The 25,236-nt window shown below is 37.2% G+C and overlaps 1 protein-coding gene and 1 long non-coding RNA gene across 2 annotated transcripts; one reads left to right on the forward strand and one right to left on the reverse strand.

Moving 5' to 3' along the window:
- Positions 1-374: 374 nt before the first annotated feature.
- pex6 (peroxisomal biogenesis factor 6) lies at positions 375-9,418 on the forward strand. Its single transcript, XM_053513677.1, has 17 exons — positions 375-1,755; positions 1,860-2,029; positions 2,155-2,238; positions 2,383-2,488; positions 2,774-2,910; positions 3,009-3,120; positions 3,708-3,910; positions 3,998-4,184; positions 4,291-4,367; positions 4,851-4,983; positions 5,558-5,763; positions 5,892-5,953; positions 6,362-6,470; positions 6,779-6,895; positions 6,993-7,070; positions 7,802-7,941; positions 8,688-9,418. Exons 1-17 carry the CDS (start codon positions 553-555, stop codon positions 8,822-8,824), a joined length of 3,261 nt encoding a protein of 1,086 aa, XP_053369652.1. The 5' UTR covers positions 375-552; the 3' UTR covers positions 8,825-9,418.
- A 543-nt stretch (positions 9,419-9,961) lies between these two features.
- On the reverse strand, positions 9,962-18,132 carry LOC128543299 (uncharacterized). Its single transcript, XR_008365706.1, has 3 exons — positions 17,982-18,132; positions 15,342-15,489; positions 9,962-10,837 (listed from the first exon to the last, which is right to left on the reverse strand). It is a non-coding gene; the product is annotated as an uncharacterized LOC128543299 (long non-coding RNA).
- Positions 18,133-25,236: the final 7,104 nt, after the last annotated feature.

Raw genomic sequence — 25,236 nt, forward strand, 5'->3', positions numbered from 1 at the left:
CCTATTGGTTTCTCCGGTAACTATTAGAACTGATGATGAGTACTTTCTTCAAGTACTCTCATAAAAAAGTAATTAAGCAATGATTTAATTAATTAAGCAATTATTATTGTTATAATTATAATTATTATTATGTAATGTATAAACAAATACATGGGCTGCATTGTTTTTAAATACATAGAAGAAATATAAATTAAACAGATCAGCTGTTGTATACGGTATTGTGGATACAGTAAAAGCATACAAAGTAATATCAGTTTTCTTTTGTACAAGTACATTAGTAGATTACTCTGTATTTATCACGTACTGAACTATGACATATTTAGGATATAATTTATTAATATAATACTGTACAAAACGTTCAGAACCTTTGTGAACCCCCTTCTTATGAAATACATGTGGTGTGAAGACTGTTTTCCTTATTAATATTCGAGTAGTTTACAATTTTAGTTTACATTCGACACTTTAGTTGTGGTATTTGCATTTCCAGTGCAGTTTGGCAAACCTCGAGTCCCAGCGCTTCTCACTCTCACGGCGCATGCGCAAAGCGTCAAAATGGCGGCGCCCATGAAGTTCGTTTGCCTCGAGCAGTTTCCATCCGATTTGCACCCACTGCAAGTAATCGTCCATAAGTCACAGTTAACTCCGATGTTTCCGAACTGCACTGAAACCTCATGCGCGCTGTTATTATCCTGTCAGGAAACTCGGCCGTTCAGAAAGTCTGCAGTTTTAGTTTGCGCCCACATAACATCTGAGGAGCTCCCTGACTGCGCGGTCCACAGGAACTCCAGCACTCTGATGATTTATGTGTCGAAAACCTTTTTAAGTCACTACAGTTTTCAAGAAGAAAAGTCAGGAATCGCGCGTAGCATACAGCTTCTGCCTTTGGACAAGATAACAATTGGTGCTCGCACGAAGCAGAGTTTCAGATGGGCGTCTTCGGAAGAGTTCTCCAGTTACCTGCTAGTTTTGGCATCATGTCCAGGACAGACACTGTTGGTGAGGAGGGGTGACACTCTGATTTTACCCCACCATCCCCTCCTCGGGGATAACGCCACTCTGGTGCATCAATATCTCTCTGATTTGGTTGTGCTGGATTGTACACCTCTTACCCAGGGTATGATCACTGTGAACACTACTGTTGTAGTCTCTGATTGCAGAGACCTTTTACATGGCCATGGTGTTTTGGACTCTGCTGACAGCAGCGTAACCCACAGACCGTCCAGCGTGTCCTTGTTTGTCTCTGATTTCGCCCATTATGCAAACAATCTTGCCTCCGGGAGCTCCTTACTAAGCAACCGACTTTTGTTCAGTTCTGGATTTACAGAGGTCCTCCAAGCTCTCGAGTGCAGGCTGGACGTGCAGGTCACCTTCGACAGTGCTAAGCTTTGCAGGTTGGCAAAATCAGGAAGGAAAATTGGGAAGAATGCAGAGCTGGATGCGGACAGCTCTATTTTTGTGAGCAAAAACATGTTGTTGAAACTAGGGTTGTTTAACGGTGAATGGGTCATGGCTTCCCCAGGAAACATAAAAAGATGTCCAGGGGTAGAAGGGGGACAAAGTCCTCCAGACAACGAAAGTGCAACAACATTTGTTGCTAAGACCAAAGGACATTGTGAACTGGCTAAAATCGTGGCTTTTAAGAAGTCTCCAGACTTGGATGTTAACGATAACACAGGTTTCATATCACCTGTTCTGTGGTTTAACTTGTCCGATGGAGATGCAGCACCTGTTGAAAGTAAAAGTCTTAAAATCAAGGTGAGTTTGTTATTATTTATTTATTTTTTGTAAAAAATAAATAGTTTGTAACTATTTATTGATATGACAATAATTAAGGATAATGATTTTTTTTTTTTTGACAGAGATGGAACAAGCCACCGTTACAGCCAGGACAGAAACTGTCTGCAAGTATGTGCTGTTCTACTGCACCTCCATATGCCAAAGAGCTGCACATTGAAGTGGTTGTGTCTCCAGATTATGACTCCCGTCAGCCCTTTGACAATGTTCTCTTTAAGCACTTTAGCACACCTCGGTAGGTCTTAAGACCTTTTAATCTGTAAAGTAAATTGTTTGCTGTGTATCTCGCATCTTCTCTTTAAACATTAGCAAAAAGTTTATAGTCTCTTGTGTTTTTTTTGTTTTTTGTTTTTTTTTTAGACTTGTCCAGCAGGGAGGCATACTGGGCATTTCAACCGAAGGGCATCCTGATTTTGTAGAAAGCAGCTCTGGTGGAATCACAAGGTATGCAATGCTTAATTCATTGATCATCATAAATTTGTGAATTTCTGTGTATGATTTAATTTCATTTAATTTTCTTTTAAATTAGATTTCATGTATTTGCTGTATTTCTGTATCCTTAATCATTTAAGTATTTTTATTTTGCAGATGGCCTGTCTTATATTTTAAAGTGAAGCAGGTGTCTGGCTTTTCTGAGGATGCGGCGGAAGTCACATCATATCTTGCTGACACAGACCACACCTCTCTGTATATGGTAAGCCCGAGCTTTAATACATTAGTGGGAAAAAACAAGGCAATGCTCATAGCATGTCTGTATGTTTCATATGATCTTATATAAACAAGATTAGTTTTTCATTGTGACATCTTTTATACAATTAAGAATGAATATAGAAATTTCTAGGGGGAGAAATCTGTGGCAGCCACAACATTATACAAGCATTCCTAAGTGAAAATGTTAACTGTTACCTTATACAGTGCATACTATTAATAATAAAGCAGAGTGATTTGCCTAAATTCTGTTTTTGTGTTTTTTGCTCAGAGAGGCAGCACCAATAGTCTGGCACCGTTCTCTATCTCAGAGCTAAGTTCATCCTTCTGGATGAGTCTCGCACCTCCGGGACTTTCTGGTGCTGTTGAGAAATTGGTCTTCATCGTCCAGCCACATTTGACAGAAAGGTCAGCATTCTTGGATAGTATACTATAAAAAAAAACAAATCGAGTGTTCTTTCATTTTATTTTATGGTATATTGAATAACAGTTTTTGCATGTGGTAGGTGTGCAAGTTTGAGACGACCATGCTCCATTCTCTTAATGGGTCCAGATGGATGTGGGAAAGTCACAGCGGTTAAAGCAGTTTGCCGGAGACTTCACCTGCACCTACTTAAGGTCCCTCTTTCCCCCTGTATTTGGTCATTTTTGGACTATAAAAATTTACAGCAGTGATAAAATCAGGATTCCTTGTGTAGTGAAGTTTCTTTAGTCCAGTGATGAGGAAAAACTTGCCATTTATATGTGATTCAAAATCACTGATTATATCTAAGTCACAGAAGTGTCAATATTCATTTGTGAATGGAAAGTGGAAGTAATCTCTACCACATAAAATACTTAACAGCGGCTACTATATAGTATGTGGTTTGGGAAGATACATACAACTCTCTAGGTATCACCAGTGATAACTTAAATTGAGATTGAAATATGCATGTCCTGTTGTGAAGCAGAAAATTAATTCCAATTTTGCTTCTCAAATGCAAAACTCAAAACACATAATCCCTCAGTAAAGAGCTCATTTTTCCTAAGACAGCTTTAAAAACACAAAATCTAACTAATTATTTTGTGATTTTATTAAAATTCTTAAAAAGACGTTTGATTGGTAGTAAAATGGCTCACTAACAGTTTTCAATGAGTAAAAGGCTCACTAAACAAAATCATGAGTTTCGCCTGTCAAGTTAAGGGTGAGTTTTGTCTTTCCACAGGTGGACTGTGTGACCCTGTGTGGAGACACTGCAGCTTCCTGCGAGTCCAAGATGAAGGCTGCCTTCCAAAGAGCTGAGCTCCATCATCCCTGTGTGCTTCTGCTCAGAAACCTGCAGTTACTCGGCCAGCGGCGAGATGGTACAGAAACAGACACCAGAGTAGCCTCTGCGCTCTGCCAGCTTGTAGCCGATGCCCACCTAAGGTAAAGTAAAATGCAGATATTTGACATTTTTACAAGACTTCAGCTTTTACTTTAAGCTGAAAAATGTACTTTCCTCTCTTATTGCAGTGTAATCATAGTTGGGTGTGTGCATGGCCAACGAGATTTGTCCTCAGATGTGATGCCTGCCTTTGTGCACCAGGTGGTGATAGAGAGTCCCACAGAGGAGCAGAGGAAAGCCATGCTAGCTAGCCTCAGTCAAGATCTCCCTCTGGGAAAAGATGTCAATCTGGTCAAAATCGCTAAACAGACAGCGGTGAGGGCATTTTTGGTTCAACTGTCTGTTAATTGAGGCTTTATTTAAACTTCTTATTTTATTTAATTTCTAAACTGCCTCATTAAAGATCTGGTTTGATTTATAGGGTTTCATTTTGGGAGATTTTTGCGTATTACTCATCAGTGCTGGAAAAGCAGCTCATCGGCGCCTGCTGAAAACTTAGTGAGTTGTTTTTGTTGGGTTTTTATATATATTTGTATACATGTATCAATATCTATATTCAATTCGAAATTAATCAGACATGAACTCTACCACCATGCCTGCATAGACAAAATAATGTTAAAATGCCAACAGTATGTGATGCTGAATGCTGAGCGGTTGGAACAGATGAGAGGGGAAATGAGGTTGCTGCACCTTGCTTTTGGTTACTTAATCTACATAATTACATTTAATTTAATTTAATATGAAGAAATGAGGGCTGTCAAGACTTTTGTATGTCACAAATCATTAATGCATATTGAGTGCAGGTGACTAAATGCATTTTATTTAAGTCGTTAAGGGGCATTTTGGGCTCCTCTGCTGCATGCATGCTGCATTACAATCGGAATAAACTATCATGTCTTCCTGTTCCTATCCCAAATCAGCCACAGTGATTGAAGTTGAGACATTTTGTTTATATCGAAACCTGTATGGTTTGTTGAGTAGCTATCCACTTGGAGCCAGTGCTCAGGAAGAGGAGGACCTGTGTGTGCTCGGTGTGACCATTATGGGAGCTGACTTCACTTCAGCGCTAGAGACTCTACAGGAAGCCCACTCACAGGCAATTGGCGCACCAAAGGTTGGATACAGTCTGCAAAAGTACTAGAGAAATGTTCTCTTATCGTTTGCTTTAGACTATTTTGACATTTATTAGCACTGCTTTAGCACTGTTGATTATCTGGCTTAGTTAAAGTAATTCTTAATGTAAATATAAAAGTTTTAGCATACCTTGTCTGTTTCTCCTAAATAAGCCGTGGTGGTGTTAGCTTTGTCAGACAAACATTTACAACATTTTAAGAGATAATTATTCTGTATAAACACTATTTTCACTGATGTACTGAATAAATAAGGAACATTTATTTATTAAAGAACAGTACATACACAATAACATAGCTTGTGATGTTACAGAGTAACTGTACAAAGCACAAAGCAATCTGTCTTAAAGATTTTTCCCATGTCTGAAGACTTAGCTGCTGCTTTCTCGCTGACTTGTATCTACTAAAAACACATTTATCACCATATTAACAACAATTAGTTTTAATTTGCATATGTTTCTCATTCATGCAGGCATGAATAAACCGGTCTATTCATACTCTTTTTAGGTTTATAAAAACTCTTTTTAGGAGTTAACGTTTCTCTTTTGTAAATGACAGATCCCATCAGTGAAGTGGCAGGATGTGGGCGGACTGCAGCAAGTGAAGAAGGAAATCCTGGACACCATCCAGCTCCCTCTTGAACATCCAGAGCTCCTCTCCCTGGGCCTCAGACGCTCTGGTCTGCTCCTGTACGGGCCTCCAGGCACCGGCAAGACCCTGCTGGCCAAAGCTGTGGCCACAGAGTGCTCTATGACCTTTCTTAGGTGAGGATTTTCCTTTTGAGTCCATGATTTCAACACATACTTTTGCCTCGTTTAAAAGCGCAGCAACCAATAATGAGACATTTCTTACTTCTACAATGTCACTTAACCCGGATTGCTTTACATTACAGTGTCAAAGGTCCAGAGCTCATTAACATGTATGTTGGTCAGAGTGAGGAAAACATCAGAGAGGGTGAGAATAAAATTTTTTAAATGTTTTCTGACTATCTTAGTTAAGTATGATTAAAGGTGTATTTTGGAAGAATTTCATATTCATGTAATAAAATAAAAAATTGTGTTGTTAAATTTGACACTTCCACTTTCTGTTGTTTTGTTTATTTTTTATTTTTTGCAATTCACAGCTCATGTGCTTTTAAAAGAAATACAAGAGCTGTACATTTATTTATTTATTTATTTATTTTTCATTTCACCTTACAGACAGTAGAGGGCTCTAATTAATACAAACTGACATTAAATTCTGCCTTTGCATCTTGCACGATGTTAATGTTTAACAGAATTACTAATGATTGGCTAAAAAATTTTTATATTACAAGGAAGAAAATATAAAAGTAAAATATTTTTTTCTCCCAATGTCTGGAAGTGTTTTGCAAAGCTAGGACAGCAGCACCATGCATTATCTTCTTCGATGAGTTGGACTCATTGGCCCCTAATCGAGGCCGCAGTGGAGACTCGGGAGGGGTGATGGACAGGTCTGTTTCACTAAGAGCATCACACTAATGCACCCAAACAAACAACCAGACCCTCCAGAGCATTTCTACTAAACAGATTACGTCAATTACACTCGTATGATTTAGTAAAGGAGGCATTATGATAAAGCATTGTATAGAAATCCAGATTCATTGAAGACATAATATATTCTTTATTCAGAAAATAATTTATATGATGGCGACCGGGGTTTAGAAACTAACCCAATTTGAGCTGATGGATTTCTGAATTGATTCGTGTCCCTTGAGGGCTGGAATGACGTGTGATTTCTGACTGTCTGCTGTGATGGTAGGGTCGTGTCACAGCTCTTAGCTGAGCTTGATGGTCTGCATTCATCTAGCGATGTCTTTGTGATTGGAGCAACCAACCGACCAGACTTACTCGACCAGTCACTGCTCAGGCCTGGAAGGTAAACAATTATTAAGCCTCTGTGGCAGGTCATTACAGGTGTTTCCGTATTTCTGTAATTTACATAATGGGCCTGTGCTCTGTTCTTTCTCTTATAGATTTGATAAGTTAGTGTATGTTGGCATCAATGAAGACAAGGAATCACAACTGCAAGTCCTCAAGGCTATATTACGAAAGTGAGTGACACAAGTATTATGTATTTTGTAATAAGTATTATAATTCATGTAACTACTGTTTCTAAAACCTTTATGCGTCACATTAAGATGGAGTAAATTCAAAACATTTTCTAATTAGTTAAGATTTCAAATGCTTAAAAACAGATCTGCAGTGGTGGCTAAAAGTATTTTAAAAAAAAAGTGGAATTCCGTGTTTTAATGACTATCATTTGTAAAAGAATGAGAATGAAGATGATAAGATTTTTTTTTTTTTTTTATGCAACGGAATTGCTAAACAACCATCAGTATTTGGTATGAAGTCCTTTATTCTTCAAAACCTACTGGATCAAGAATATGTCTGCAGTACTCTGGCTTCACTCGCTCAACCCATGCCTGATTGATTGCTTCCTGGAGATCAGAAACTTTAAGGCATTTTGTGCAGAGTTGGGCATCCTGGCCTAATGAAGAGGAAGAAGAAGTCCCACAAATGTCCTCCATCCATTAACTAAACCATTCTAATTAGCACAACTCTTACGTCAGATGTGCAAGAACTAAATAGTGACATCACCTGTTTTGTGCACAAAGAAAATTATATATATAAATACATGGCATATTAATACTTTTAGCCACTGTTGTAGTCTTAATAAAATTCATTATTAATGGATTTTCATTCATGATTACCCCTTGAGGTAAAATAAAAACAGACAAGTCTGTGTCCAGTTTATCAATGCTGTTTGTTTGTCTGTTTGCAGGTTTAAGGTAGATCCCAGTGTCAGTCTGTCAGAAATAGTGGAGCGCTGTCCACTTCAGCTCACAGGAGCAGATCTATATGCACTCTGCTCTGACGCCATGATGTCTGCTATTAAGAGGAAGATTTTGCACGTCACTGAAGGTTCTTTGCTAATGATTGATTTTTACTATCGAACACTTCATTGCCTGTAATGGATGTTAAGTGTGGATATGTTCAATTCCTTTACAGCAATTTTGTAATCACATCTCCGCCTGTATAACTCGTTACTCTTCGGCAGGAGTAAACTTACATTTGCTAATTTCATTTAGCCTTAGGCACACTGTTATATATTTTTATATTATATGATTTGATTGTTGGTGAAGGCAGTAGCTTAAATTTGTATACTGTTAAGGTTATGCTTGCTTGTTGATGGACCGAACAGATTAACTCTCTGAAATACATTCTGAAAATCCCTTCTCGATTAACCAGTCATGCAGAGCTAAATGAAAATGTCAATACAAATGCCAGTTCATGCTGTTTGGTTGGAGTTCCTCAAAAGAGGTGAGAATGTTGGATGTGGTAAATGTCACAGCTGTCTATTTTTCTCCTCTCCTCTTTGAGACATTAGAGATTAAAAGAGACACTCATCTTCACCTGATATTACACGTTTTTATTTTCATGAAATGATATATTTCATGTGAAATATAATTGTTTAAGAAGTATCCTTTATAAAAACTAAAACAAAAACTTGATGTGAAATGTATTCAAATTGGCAGATTTATGGAAAATACAATCCAAAAAATAATCAATAGCAATCCCCTGCAGGCAGTAAAGGATCCCTCTTTTTCTCTTAATTTATTAATTCCAATTAATTCTCTTACTATTCCTTCTTTCTTCTTGTCTCCCAGGTCTGGAGTCAGAGGATGTTACGCTCATGCTGTGTGCTGAAGACTTTAACCGGGCTCTGGATGTCTTGCAGCCGTCTGTGTCTGATGAGGAGCTGCACAAGTACAAACTTATCCAGCAGAAACTCACTGCGAAGTAACACAGCCGCCACCACCACCACCACAACCACAAACGCCGCGGCAGACTGGAGTAAACTCCTGTAGATCACACCATTCTTCCTGCTCCAAGCCACCTCCGTCTCTGTGCTGCTCCAGATTCCCTACTCTGCCTACTCATACTTTGCAGCCGGATCTCTTTCTTTAACTTTCAGCTAATTTGACAAATGTCATTTTACTGCACTACACTTTTCTAAATTAATACACAAGGAGATTGGAGGAAATTGAAAAAGAAAAAGGGTGAGAAGAAAACCCTTCACATGGTGATAAAGTTTATATCCATAGGGAAAAATTAGATTAGAAAGTTAATAAAATATTTCTATATAATTTTAGGGAACTATATCTATCCTAAGATAAAGGTGGCAAACTATGTAAGAAGTGGAAAAACTTTTTTTGTTGTTTTTCCCCCAAAACTGCATTAGCAACCAAGTTTCAGATTTTGACTAAAATGGTAAAATCAGCCATATTTGTAAAAAAAAAAAAAAAAACAATGGGAAAATTAAAGAAAGTAACAATCACAAAACTAAATTAAAGCATCATCAGTTTTGACATAAGCCTTACCTAAAGTATTTTCTGGCATTAAATTTCCATAGTTCAATCTCAAGAGCATTTTTTATTTAAATACATCCAGACAAATTAGTAAGCTCCAAAAGCATCAAATAGTTAATCCATGTAATTATTATTTTTACGGTGCTGTTTACTCAGTAATTTGCAATGCTTTTGGGAGAAAAAAAAACCCAGTCAGCTCACTCTTTTACCTCATGTACCTTTTAGGATATTTAAACACTCACAGTTGATGGTGTGCAAGCAAAATGTCCTGATAACAAATACAGTCGGTTCTGAGAAATAACAGGCCATTAACATGCCTAATCGTTACATCAGTAATCAGATAGTAAACAAACAGAGCTTCTGGCTCAGGCATGCTTTTTCAGTTTACAGGCAGGCTAAAATAGTTTTGAAATAGTTTTTTACCTTATATTAAGTGATAATGTAATTTATAAAGTAATTTATTTAATTTGCTATGCAAATGATTGAGTCAGAATATGTTGATTCTATGATTATTGCAATGTTTTGCTTTGTGAAAATTATTTTGGTGTTAACAATTAAAAACCTTTTATTTTAGTGCAATTTTTTTTTTGTCCATAGTTCTTATGTTATCACAGCATATTCTTACAAAGGATAAGTAGGACAGCCTAATATAAAGTGTTACATTGTTTATTTGATGGAAATTGTATGTACATGTATGTAACGTCTGTAGAGGGAAGAGAAATTAAACATTTGATTATGCTGTTCTTGTAGATGAAGGATGAAAGTCAATGTAAATAACAGAATCCAAATAAGAAAATAGCATTTTCATAAATAATTTAATTCCATGTCTTTTAAACTATGCAAGCTAATGGTTTCCAACTTGTAGAAATATACCTGTATCATCAAGTCATATTACTTTGATTCTCCCTAGTGGAGGCTGTCTGACAAAAGTCAGTTTCTAGGTAAAAAGAGGATTAACCAGTTCTAACCACGTCTTTGTGGAAAGGGTTAAGAAGGTGCTTAATATTTGTGCAATGCACTATATCTGTCTTGCATAATAAATCTTTTCTTATCTATAAATTCACACAATCAGAACAAATCAATAATTCTGACAGGTAGTGAATGATAGAGATCATTTATGTTTAACCAAGTTTGTCACTACAATGCAGAAGAATATACAGTCACACCCATAATTAGCATAATTAACTATAACAGATATGTGTTTTTAAAGAGGAGGGATCTACAGATGGCTGGATACAGGATAAAAATTGGTCCAGGTCTCAGCCGGGAGATCTGGACCTTTGTGATGCCCTTGCTCCATCCTCGCATTAGTTTGCTATGGATTTTAGTTCTTCGAGATGATACAGATTGGTAAATTAGTTTCTCTGCATCTTGAGTTTCTTCTATTTCTACAGGAGTTGATCTCCAGCTTAAGGATTCAGTTGAAATGTGGCAACCGATTGCTGGTCCTGGGACAGAAATGATAAAATTAAGGTATGTTGAAGTGAACATTGTTAAACTCTTACTCTCCTATAGCAGGGTCATTTTAAAGAAACATTTACACTGATTCTGTGTCTGTAAGAGAAAAGGCTCACGCTCCAACAGAGGAATTCATGTACCTCAATTCAAAGACGTTGCTCACCTATCGTTTTATTAGATGTGTAACAATGCTTTTTTGCAGTAAGTCCCACTGCAATAGTGGGAGCAAAAACAAATGACACTGAATGTTCTCTAAAGACCTGCAATAGAGTTTCAATGTAATAGCATAAGATTCCTTTAATTCTTCGAAATCGTTTGTCAAAATTGAGTAAAGGTAACTCAACAGTACTGTGTAAACGTCTTGAGTTATCCCTTAAATATTTTGTCAGGGGAAGCATAAGGGTTAAGGTATTGGTCTATGGTTCAGAAGGTCCCAGGTTCAAATCTCACGACCACCAGGTTGTCCCTGTTGGGCCCTTAACCCACAACTGCTCAGATATATAATGAGATAAAAAATGTAAGGGATAAGGGCGTCTGCCAAATGCTGTAATGTAAAAATTCAATTAAATTACAATTTCTAGAGAGTGATTCCTCAAGACTACATAAAAAAATATGTAAGTAAAAGTTTGTAACGTCTGTAGAGGGAAGAGAAATTTGGAAGCAAACGTTAAAATGATGAAGGGTGACTTAAGTCTTTGGTACAGTATAGTATACACAATATGCAAAGCGTGTATATACTTGACTGCATTATAAATGGCTCATTTAAATCTATTAATCTTCAAATCCATATTTAAAATTACTTACAGTGGAACCTCAGATTGCGAGTAATGCGGTTTGCGAGTGTTTCGCAGGACGAGCAAAGATTTCTAATCAATTTTGACTTGAAAAACGAGTATCATGTATCACACATGCACTTCTTGTTTTGACGCCAAGAATCACGTGATCACAACAGAGCCAATGTTTTTTCTCTCTCTTGTGCTTCGGAATTGTCGGTAATCGTCTCCCCTGCTGGGTCTTAGTGCGCGTCTCTCACTGGTATAATTAACAAACGTGCACGCATGTACTGTTTACTATAACACTGTGATCACGTGTGTGTAAAACATATTTTATTTTGTGTTTGCAGTGTGTGTGCACAGCGCGTGTGGACTGTTTCTTACAACACAAGTGTGTGTGGAAGTGTAAAGCAAAAGAAAGTCTCATTAAAGAGGTTTCAGCGTGTCATTATGTGTTTGTGTGTGTGCACAAAATTTTACACACACACACAAACACACTCTTTGCTCTACACAGAAACTCTGCTCTGTCGCGATTCTTTTCAAAGGTAAAGTGCAGGTTCATTTTACTTTACAGCAGTGATTCCGTTAGTATGAGCTCACGTGAGTGTCATAAGCGATGTTCCTTGCTAATTTTGCCGACAAAACAGTCTTTCCATTAGTGTGTGTATGTGTGTGTGTGTGTGAAATTCAAATAAGAGGAGAGAAAGGTTTACTGTATAAGATAAGAAGGAGGAGACGGGAGGGGCTGATTCATCTTACTTCACACACAAACACACAAAGCGTCTACGCGCATATACGGAAACGCTTATCTGTCAGGATTTTTTTTTAAAGGTAAAGTGCAGGTTAATTTGTTTTATTTTTACTTAATATTTTGTGTCAATTATTTTTATGTATTTATTTTGTTGGGCTGTGGAACGAATAAATTGAGTTTCCATTATTTCTTATGGGACAATTTGCTTCAGTTTACAGGTGTTTTGGAATACAAGCCCGCTTTCGGAACGAATTATGCTCGTAATCCAAGGTCCCACTGTAAGTCCCACTACAGGCAAAAGATGTAGGTTGGCAGGTACTTATTTCTTCTTCTTTGTCTTTCGGCTGTTCCCTTTCAGGGGTCGCCACAGCAAATTATTTGCCTCCATCTAACCCTATCCTCTGCATCCTCTTCTCTCACACCAACTAACTTCATGTCCTCTCTCACTGCATCCATAAATCTCCTCTTTGGTCTTCCTCTAGACCTCCTGCCTGGCAGTTCCAACCTCAGCATCCTTCTACCGATATATTCACAATCTCTCCTCTGAACATGTCCAAACCACCTCAATCTGGCCTCTCTGACTTTATCTCCAAAACATCTAACGTGGGTTGTCCCTCTGATAAACTCATTCTTAATCCTATCCATCCTTGTCACTCCCAAGGAGAACCTCAACATCTTCATCTCTGCTACCTCTAGCTCTGCCTCCTGTCTTTTCTTCAGCGCCACTGTCTCTAAGCCGTAGAGCATCGCTGGTCTCACCACTGTCCTGTACACCTTTCCTTTCATTCTCGCTGATACTCTTTTATCGCACAACACACCTGACACTTTTCTCCACCCATTCCAACCTGCCTGTACCCGCCTCTTCACCTCCTTTCCACACTCTCCGTTGCTCTGGACCGTTGATCCTAAGTACTTAAAATCCTGCACCTTCTTTACCTCTGCTCCCTGTAGCCTCACCGATCCTCCTGGGTCCCTCTCATTTACACAAAGGTATGATCTCTGGCAGGTACTTATTTATTATTTATTATTGCCTTGACAGGCCACTGAGCAACTATTCCAGAAGTGTACAGAACCTCGTCAACCCAGGAACCACCAATACACATGCCTGCGATAAAATGGAAGCAGCTGGAACATCAGTGTCACTGTCTGCATTCAGGCCAATTTTCCATTTTTCTATTGCCATGGACTGGTGGATATTGTCCATGTAAGAAGGTATTTGACTAATTGTTGGATCTGTGCCAACAGAATTCTGTCAGAAGCTTATTTAGGGCTGCCAAACATGTCCAAACATTAGTTGTTCTATATGTACAATGTTTTGACCATTTCTAAGTATTTTTTTCTTTTGTTAAAGATAGAAATTGTGCAATCATTCTGCCACAGAAAAAAGGACAGTACAGAAAAATCATTGTGAGGCGAATATTTCTAGAATTCGAGTTCATAATGGGTGTCTAAAACATCCTGACCACAACTGTGGCTAGGAAAATTTAGCTCTTGACCCCAAAGTCCTGAATGCTTATCTATGAGTGGTCAACTCATATGCACTCTACACTGTATATGTTAAGTAATTTTAATTTGTGCAGGATAGAGATATAGTGATGTTTAAAGGTCATCATAAAATGAGCCCTTCCCTTATTTTATTTAATCACATTCCAGTGGCTACCAGCTCCTATAGTAAGTAACAAGATTAACAATGGTTATATTTATCCTGGCAGATCTGATTTCAGGAACGCGGGGAGGTATTTTACAGAGGGGGTGGTGAAATTCAAAGCAGCGTATATGTCATGCACACTATTATAATTAATAGTAGTAGTAGTAGTAGTAGTAGATGTACTTTATCTTTTTCAGTTAAGGAGCCATTTTTTCTAAACCCTCCCACAATAACAGTATGCGCATGGGTGCAAATACTGATTGGGCCCCTTGCGTTGTGAGAGGACAACTCCCACTTCTGTGTCCGAGGTACAGACTAGATCAGGTACGCACAGAGCCAGAACTCATGTTAAACTCTTTAGGTACTCAATGACCTGCTGTGTCATCTGTCCACTTAAACACTGCTGTAGGGAATAAGAAGGCGGCAGGAAAATCATTTCTCAGGAATCACTGTACCAATCAGTTAAAGCTAGGCTGTGACCACTCTCTCACACGTGTCTAATGTGGTGACATGAAACTGCCACTTCATTTAATTTGATTTTAAGTTGGTTATTTAGGAGGAGCTGAGGGACATAATGCACATGAAGAACATAAAGAACCTAAAGTAACTAAACTTACTTAAGATCAGTATATATTACAATAGATGAAGGCATAATGACTTAGGTTCTCCCAGAGGACCTCATTAATGAACCACTAAAAGACCACCGGTTCCTTGAGGGGCAAAGGGCATAACTAAATTTTCATTGTGCTTGTGCACAAAATGAATGAGATCATTCATTCATCCTCTGCTCTTATTTGAGACAATTTTTTTACACTGCAAAAATCCAAGTTTGAGAAAGCCTAGGCACAATCATTAAAACACAGGAAACATCAGAGACTCGTGGTATCAGTCTTCCTGGGTGAAGACGTCGAGTGATTGACAAAATTTATATACTGTAGGGCCCCAGATCCTCCTTTCTTTTCTTGACAAATAAAAAGACCACCCCAAGGTAGATGTGGAGCGGCAGAGGAATCCTAAAAGGCAAAGCCTGGTTGATTTATACTTCTATAGTTCTGTGTTCTGGTGGTGATGGAAAAAAACAACCCTCCCACTAAACTAAAATTGAACACTGAGGGGGTTTCTTAACAAAATGAATTCAAACCTTTGCACAGTTAAAGCTCTCCTTGACGTGTAGTCATTAACAAGATCCTAATTACTCAGCTAAGCTTTTCCCTTTAATTAATATTTCCCTTTAAAAAATGTTGTTCTTGAAATACATGTTCACCAGTTTGACCTTATGACCCTAAATAATTACCCTGACATTTACAAATAGTCATATTTACCGCTTACGTGGCCTTTGCTACTTTTGTGCGCTTCATCCTTTTCCTTCTCATGAGGGTGACTTGAGGCCTCTTTAAGCCGGCGATGAGCATCAGCAGTCTTGGTCGAGACTTAGTCAGCCAGCTCCTCAATAGCGCCCCCTTGGGAAACCTTAAACAGAGAACCAGAACAAAAATGAACATTATTAATTTATTGATTTATGTTGAACTTTATATTTATAATGACCTTTATTATTTGAGGGTAAGTTTTGAGAATGACTTTGGCTTGTATTGCTGAATAATTACCAATTCATTTTATTCCAACAAAAATTAGTTTTCCCTTGGTCTGTAACCATTAACCTTTGCTTTATGGCCATTAAACATGATTTATTAATTCTGTAGTAATCTGAACATAATTTTAAAAACATATACAGTATATTTTTATGGTGAGCTTTTCTGGTGAGCTTTTCTCAGCTAACCTCATTTTATTGCCAGATAACATTGCTGTGCCTAGACCTGACCTACTGAAACAACCCTACATCATAAAACAGCTTCCAGGGCCTTATACATTTCCCACATTGCCCGATGGGTACATCGCTTTATGCACTGAATCTGAAATCAGGCCATATGACCTTATTCTACTGGTTCCTTATTCTTAGTCCAATCTTCACGCTCCCTAGCAAATTGAAGTCTTAAGTTCCTGGTTCCTATTGTACTTTTATAATTTCCTATGGCCACACAGCTGTTTAGTACCAATGTTTTAACCTCTCATCATGTTGTGTATGTGTGTGGACATGCTTTTCCTTTCACTACAAAACATAGCTTTGATTTCTACTGTTGATTTTTTTTATTTATTCATTTTTACTATGAAATGTCACCAAGCATTTAGGGTAAATGATCTCCAATGATGGTTCTTCATGATTTTTTTTTCCCAACCACATTTCTTTTACAATGGTGGCCCCTTCCAAGGTGTAGTGGTCACCACTGTGGCCTAGGACCTCCAGGATCAAGGTTTTGATTCCTGCCTCAGGTCTGTGTTGTGGTGTTTGCACATTCTCCCCATGCCAGGTGAGTTTCCTCCGGGTACTCCCACAATTCAAGGACATGCAGCTTAGGATAATTGACATTCCCAAAATGGCTGTAGTATGTGTGTTTAGGCTCCAGGTGCCAGCAACTCCGTACACACAATAAAGCAGTATAAAAGTTGAGATGAAGATTTCTTCCACAGTGTTGATGGTTCCACTATCCTTCCAGGTTATTAGCCCAATTTCAGTGATGTAGTAATAATACTAATAATAATAATAATAATAATAATAATAATAATATTTTAATTAGAACAGTACCCCAACCAAGAACACTCTCACTTGGAGGACGATAAAAATAATTTTAGGTTCCTGGAGAGCAGCACTTTCAGAGCCCAGGCTCTTATACAAGTTTTGCAAATGTTTTAGAATATTAAATTATATCATTACAATTATATAAGTGTTTGCTTTCCCAGCTCCCAGTTCTGACTGCTGTACCTCCAATTGTTCAACTTTTGCTGTTCACGCATGGTTCAACTAGCCAGAGAGATCTAGCAATGTTTAGACATGCTATGGCCTTACTAGAGCCATTGTTGTAACCCTCACAGGCTTGATGAAGGACATTGTGTGGGAGCCATGTTTTTCTCGTTCCTGTTTATACCTTTTAGAAGATGGTCCGTCGTGAGAAAATGGGTTAGGATGGGGTCAGGGAACTTTGTGGAGAATATAAAAAAAAAAATTATGAGACATCAAGGGTATGTATTCTGGATAAAGAAAGCGTATTGACTATAGCCTATTTAGTCATTTTCTTAATTTTTATTTCAATAAATAATTCAAATCCCACCAGGAGTGAAAAAACAGCCTGCTCTTAAATCCATCTAAATGACTTTAACGATTCATGGGTTCCAAGTTAACACCTTTTTTGGATCTGGTCCTGGTCAGGACACACACGCACATCTCCCTCCCCAACTGCCCCAAATCTATTGGCCACATGTGATCTTTAACACAATATATTGCTTTTAATTTGTAAGATCCCAAATAAGTGATATATTATAATAATACTTTTGAAACATCTGAAGATGTATTTCATAATATATATATATATATATATATATATATATATATATATATATATATATATATATATATATATATCATGTTGAGTATTGAAATATCTTCCATCTGATGAGTAAGACAACTTTTGATTTTCTTATTCTGATTTCCTTTCTTTCTTTTTTTCTTTCTTTCGTTTTTTCTTTCGTTCTTTCTGTCTATCTGTTTTTATTAGCATTTGATTAGCAAAAGCTTAGACCTGTCTTGTCTTTAAAAAACAACAACAAAATTTGGATATGAAGACATTGTGTCATATTCATACTGCAAAACCAAAAAAAATAAAAGCAAGAATTATTTAAAATGACATGTATGCAGCACCTTAAACATATATAAACATAAATGCTTTTATTATTTTTAAAAAACCTAAATTATCAAAAGTATCACTACATTTACTCAGACTGTAAATTACATTCGGATCCATAATTCAGCATCAGAACTTTGCATTTCCTCTATTTTCACTTATTAAATATGTATACATATTTTTGCAAATATGTTATATAAGAAAAATAAAATATAAGTTAGTACTTACCAATTGACCCCACACATTTGTTAGGTTATGCCCCCTGCGTCGCTGCACAGACACATGTATGAACCTGATGGAGTTTTTAACTCTCTCACTAGAAAGTTCAACCAGGATGGGAAAAACAAATCATTTGGATAATAGGAGGCCATGAAGTCCATGGGGTACACTGTGGTTGGGTGGGGTGGGTGTGGGAGGGGGGTGTCTTTAAAAAAGGAGGGTCCACTCAGCAGTTCTTCCTGTCGACGACAACGGATGATCCAAATCTCTCTACCAACCAGCTTGCTCGCCCCTCCTGTTTCTATGACACGCAGCATAGCACCAGTATAAACAGCTGAACTGTTTGAAAAGTGCAGAGAGGTTAGCCAAACAAAGTGTTATATGGGTAAAATAAACTCTTAACATATTTTTTAATACTGAATATTTTTAGTTGTATGTTTTTCATTTTCAACAAAATACATTTTCTTTGGTGCTGTATAATTTATATCTGTACATCTTTCTTCATCTAAGTTCTATTTCAGTTAGGATTTTTACTTCAATTGATTTCTACTCTTTCAAGTCCAATATTGTGTAATCTATTAATATTATAATTTTTTTTTTTACTTGGCCAGCTTCAAACTATTAAAATTCCTGACAGATCTAAACTACAATTATATTAGGAATATATCTAAACATAAACCTAATTAACAAATGAGGTGTTCCAAACAAATACAAAAAGGTATACAAATACAAACATTTGTGCGTATTGGGGTGGCACGGTGACATAGTGGTTAGCATTGTCGCCTTGCACCTCCAGGGTCTGGGTTCGATTCCTTGCCGGGTTTGATTTCCGCCTCCGTAGAGTTTGCATATTCTCCCTGAGCTTGGTGGGTTTCCTTACAATACTCTGGTTTCCTTCTACAGTCCAAAGATATACAGATTAGGCTAATTGGCTTTCCCAGATTGTGGAAATGAGTGTATGAGTGTGTGTGTGTGCCCTACGATGGATTGGCACCATATCCAGGGTGTACCCTGCCCCATGCCCCAAGTTCCATGGGATAGGTGCCAGGCCCCTCGTGACCCTGTATACTATATTAAGCGGTATGGACGATGAGTGAGTGAGAGTGGGTGTGTTGGTTTAGTCTGGGACCTTTATTACGTTTCTTTTAATATTTTATGAGCGTAAGGCCCGTGTTATGCTAAAAGTATTGTAGTTTAAAGCGATACTTTCTGATTATCAATATTTTCAAATATTTGAAACAAGTAACTGATATTTATGATCTTATAAACATTATGAAATATTTAATATGTTTAGAAATACTCCTTGAATTGCAAATAATTCTCATCCTCATCTCAGAAGACCTTTAGCACCCTTTAAGAGATGACTCGTTCCCTAACAATCTTACTAGTCATTCTGAACAAACCTGCACTCATGAATTGTTTTGCGCTTACTGTTTGTAACAATGCCTTTTAAAAATTCTGAATGATTGCAGCTGTAGTGTATTCATTTTACTGTAGGGGGAGATGTAACATTATTCCATTACAGAAGGCCCTGGCTTAGGGATACTCCAGGGTTGGTCCCCCATCTGCAGCGTTCAAGGGGGCTTACTACTGCAACAAAAGAGAGAGAGAGAGAGAGAGAGAGAATGGGAGGGGAGGCAAGACAGGGAGGTATGGTGGGACATTGGCACTGCATTGCAGATCAACAAATAATAGCAGGACAGGGATTGCAGTCCTGAATGAGAGGATCTCCACAGGCCTCTTTAATATTCCTAGCATCACAGTGGTTAAGATTTTGAAAAAAGAGGCTTCACAAGAGAATTTCTTTTTTTAATTTAGACTTGTTCCACCTGCTTTCACTTGTTTTAAAAGCGGAACTAGATCTTTTCTCCACAGCTGTAACCGATTCTCTGTTCCTGATTGACTGTACTAAAATAGATCTGTTTTTACTAATAAAAGGTAATACATACTCTATGCATGAATGTGTACAGTATGTGCATTACTGATCAAGTGATGAAAGGAACTAAACATAGTAAAGTTAAAAAAAAAAAACACCTTTCCCCTAAGTGTAAGTGAAAGTGTGAGTGAACGCCATCTATCATTTTACATGAAGGGACTAAGACAATCTCACTCAAATGCTTTGAACGTGTTCTCTACTGCACAGTATTTACAGTACACTTTACACATGAAGTCATGTATTTGATGCAAGCGCTGTTCACACAGCCTGTGTTTTATGGTCTTCTAAAAATGCAGCTACACTTACTGCAGTTTATGCGTCCTTTCATAAAAATAAGAAAATTAAATAAAATGGATAAAACTATTTAAATGATGTTTGTAATTATACTATATGTAAAAAAAAAAAATCACTTAACATGAATGGTGACTATTTTTATTATAATTGTTTACTTTATTCTTTTCAGAATTTTTATAAATGAATTTGAGATATAATATAATACTGTATGAGGCAGCTCATTAGCCACAGCTGCCCACAAATGATTGTCTTTGGTTAGCACATCACACCCAGGCAGTGACTTTGGTATGGTAGCGTGTTTCGGCTGCACTAAGAACACTGAAAGTTTTAAACACCTTAGTGTCCCTGCCAGGCTGAGACCAAGTCACATTGCGTAGCATAAAATACAATCTGTGGCCCTATAAACCTACAGTATATAAAATCCAGTAGGAATTTATACTATAGGGCATACTGTATATATTAAACATTTGTAGCATGTGATGCTGGTACAGGTGAATTAGTCACAGCAGTGTTGTTGTCTCTGTTTTTACACATCTGCAATAATAAATCAATTAGACATTAAAATCTATTTTATTGTTGTAGGTTTTTGCATACATCTCTTAAAGTTTTTTGTAAAAATGTCACAAGTAACTTTCTATTTTTTCTAGCAGTGTTCTGTACTACACACATTATCACACTCATGATCATGTAAATAGTTACGCAACCACCCTACTCTGTAGCACCGTTATCACTCCCCTGCTGCCTTCCTCCACCATTTCCTTTTGGAGAAATCCCCATGTCTATTAATTGCATCCACTGAATCTGGTGTTTTATGTTATAAATATTAGAATATTCAACTTATGTACAGCCAATTCCTATTGTCACAAATGCAAGATTCTTATAGGTTATGTTAAGTTTCAGATTATTTCACTTAAAATCCTATTTAAACCTAAGTGAATGACCAGTTTACAAGTGTGTACTCCAGGAATAATCAGATTACCTGCACCACATTTACATTTAGTCATTTGGCAGACGCTCTTATCCAGAGCGACTTACATTTTTATCTCATTACACATCTGAGCAGTTGAGGGTTAAGGGCCTTGCTCAAGGGCCCAACAGTGGCATCTTGGTGGTTGTGGGGTTTGAACCTGGGATCTTCCGAACCATAGTCCAATACCTTATCCACTGAGCTACCCCTGACCCCACCACAGTGGTACTTTCTCTTTTTGTAATATTTGGGATAGATGGGCTTATAGACATAGCAGCATATCATCCACGATCACTAATTATATACCTAAAATTTGACCTACTTGTATCTTATAGGTCTTACTGATAAACTGGTACAGTAGCTGAGTATATTGATAATTAAAGGTGAATTTCTTTAGCAAATTATGAACATGGCTATCCCATTAGGCAAGTTGTAAAGGAAGTTTTTGCCCAGAAACCTGACTATGTGAAAAAATAGCCAATTTTAGAGTCATTAACACTAATATTTCTTTCTGTCACCTTGGCAAGAAAATGATTTCTTATGTTCTCAGAACCAATCCTTTACAATTTGAGTTGTGGAAAATGCCGGCACCATCAGGGAAGTAAAACTCCATAGATGTAACACCCTGGTCATTCAGTACATTCAGGTCATCAGCTGCCATTTTATTTTCACATAACGCTGCTGAGCCTCGACCCGACCACCTGAAGCATCCCCAAATCAACACTGCTTCCAAAGGCTTGTACTGTGGACAATATGTACAGTATAATAACTCACTCATCACTCTGGAATAGGGTCAATCTAAACTCATTAGACCACATGACCTTTTATTTTTTATTGCTCCAAAGTCTAATCCTTATACTCCTTAACAAACTGAAATCTTTTTTTTTTCTGATGATTCTCACTAACAAGGGGTTTTCTTATGGCCACACATCTGTTTGGGCCCAAACCTCTGAGATCACATTTATGGAAATGCTTTTTACTCTCATTACTAAACATAGCTGTGGTTTTTTACTGTGAATGACTCTTTTCACCATGCAGTTTCACCAAGTGTTTCAGTGATCTCTATACATAATTAAATTCCAACCACATTTCTCTTACAAAATTAATCTCAGCACTATCCTTCCAGGTTTTGATCATGGGGTAAAGGGTTCTTACACTAAGTTTTTCCAGTTCTAGTATTTTAAAATCTCCCTAGTTTTGTTTTTCTTTTCGCTTGCTGCAGCCCAATAATTTGAACCTTCTGAAATGGCGACCTTTTTGGCCAGGCAGTGTATAATGTACTGTAGCTAGTGAAGTGCATCAATACAGAATAAGGGAGAATAATTAGTGTATGATTTACTTATACGGTTGGGCATCATGTTTTTGGTCCTGACAAAATATTAATATTTAAATTTTAGTCTTTTTTTTATATCATATGTAAAAGTTCGCCTAGCTTTTTAATTTTACATTTTTCTTAGCATGTTTAACAGCAAAGTGAGTGTTTCACATAGCTTTAGAGGTTTACAAAAAGCTTTGAGTTGTTGTAGTTGTTGTTAATAGTGTTTGTGCTCAATTAATATGGCTTGTAAAAAACTCATCGATGAGGTGTGCACAGATGTAGGCAATGTAATTCAAACAAGTAGCTTGTGCTACGTTTACTCAAATTATCTGTTTTTTTTCTCCTGAATTATTTAAAGAACAGTTTTTTAGTGAGATTGTAATAATGCAAGATTTAATTCATTATAGAAGATATTGGATATAGAAAAAAAGTAGAAAAACCGTCTCTCAATGTCAAGGTTAGGACATGAACCCTTGTGTAGGGATCGCCTCATGAGATTTTAGTTTACCTTTCCATCAATGTAATTAAGGGAGTCTTAAGACTGTGATAATTAGAGACAGAGAGACACAGGTGATTAGTATGAGACATTCAACTCTCAGTTTAATCAAATGCCTGCCCCAGACAGGCTTGGTGGCCGTAATCAGATTACCGTAGCCATCAGAGATAATAGAGCTACTTAAACTGCACTGGCAATCACACAAGAACAGGACAAGTGCATAGACATATGCAGCACACCTGTTAGTGGGCATTTAATCAGGTTTAACTTTTATACTTTTATAGCCCAGTGATACTGAATACTCAAATTAAAAGGTTGGGGTTATATAAGAGCATGGCTCTGAGAGTAGTTCTCAGATATATCATAAATGATAGGGATATTATAATAATATCCGCATTTTAATACATTATTGTTTCTATAGTAACAACAAATTAAACATAAACTACAAAATGTCTAAGCACTGATATAGTGAAGCTTTCTGAACCTTTCCAAGGGATGTTAAAGTCAAAATTGGACTTTTGATTGTTTAGAATTACAGAGCATTATCATGTGAATTAAAACTACCCTTATTACTCTAGACAATCTCTCGCCACACTCATGCATTTATCCCAGTATTTCACTAGTGGTACTAGGGGATTGTTGGAGTGAGGTCAGGACTGTCTGGAGATGTGGCAATAACTCCCAGACGAGTTCCTGTAATGTGCATGTGGTGTTCATGAATGATTGTGTTTACAGTTTACACAGACAGATGTGTCTCTTCCAGGAGTTCCATCTGTATTTAAGGATTGGGCGTTCCACTCGCTGATGTTCACTGGAACAAATGCAGGGGACTGCGAGCCACCTTTTATGGCTGTACAGACTTCTTTAAACAGAAGTCTGTACAGATTTGCAACAATCGAATGTTTTGCTGTGGCAGTGGTAGTGGAAGTCTTCTGTAAATGTCAATCAGTTATATGCTTTCATTCACAAGAGATTTTATCACAAGTCCTGTTTTGACTTGAACGCCCCTCATATGGAAAAATTATGGGAGGAGGCTCCATTGTCAGAAAAACTTTCCACCGCATGAAAGTCTTCACACCTGAGGTCTTTCCACTTACTGGATCTTTAAAAAACAACAACTGTTTATAACTGCTATGACATATGGGAAGTGATAATCGAACCTAGTTTGACATTTATTAGCAATAAATATAAGTAGATTAAAATACTTAATCCTGGGATGTGTGATGCGTGCAAAATGATCAGAAGCAGATCAAGATTGATATGTTACTTCTTTAATGAACAAATGTCCAGATAATTCCAAAATACAAAATCGTTAATTTGAACATTTGACATTTTTCAATCAACAAGCGACACCCTTGTGCTATTGGCTTATACATTTATAGACAGGTCAATGTGAGCAGGGTTCGGCTGGGGGGATGAGGAGTGAGAAAGACATGATATAAAAGAAAATAATGGGTGATTAAAAAAAAATAATCTTTTTAAGAATACTTAAGAGGTGTTTAATTTTTCGGGGTGTAAAATAAATTATTGATTAAAAAAATTATTAGGATGGTTATGCTAAACTGATCTTTTCTATCTGTTTAGCCTCATGTTTTACAGTGGACTTTGAAAGCATACCAAAGTTCAACTCAGCTGTCTTTGGGTTCATTACGTGATAGTATGACATACAGTATTTCCTAAATTGATCTACAGTCTATAATGACTATAGTATAGTACAGTGCTGTGAAAAATACAAGTGGACATTTTACTCTTTGCTGCAAACATTCCCGGAAACATACCTATATTAAAATATTTCTTTTAAGATTTCACTCATGAAACTAACCTCATATAATTCTGTTTCACATTCTTAAACATTGCTTTTTAAAGCAGTGTCCTCAATATCAGTTCTCACAGTTGTTCATCACAGGTTCTTTGGATAGCTGATGCTCTTACTGTAAATTATTAAAAAAGGAAAATGTCACGGATAAGAAAAAGGTTTCCCCACCAAACATTTTTAGGTTTAATTTTTTTTTTACGGGTGTACCAGTTCCATGATTCACCCACTTTAACACACTCATGATCATGTAAACAGCCATGTGACAAGCCCTGTGTTCCAGCACTGTTTAACACTCCCTTGCTGACTTCCCCTTCCATTTCCTCTTGAAGGAATCTCCGCATCCATTAACAGCTGTTTAAATACTTTATGACGTCTTGGCAGCCTGAGCGATCGGGTTTAGATCGTCATAGACTTCTGGAGTAGATAATATGCAATCC

This window comes from Clarias gariepinus, chromosome 15, assembly GCF_024256425.1.
Source record: "Clarias gariepinus isolate MV-2021 ecotype Netherlands chromosome 15, CGAR_prim_01v2, whole genome shotgun sequence".
Taxonomy (NCBI): Eukaryota; Metazoa; Chordata; class Actinopteri; order Siluriformes; family Clariidae; genus Clarias; species Clarias gariepinus.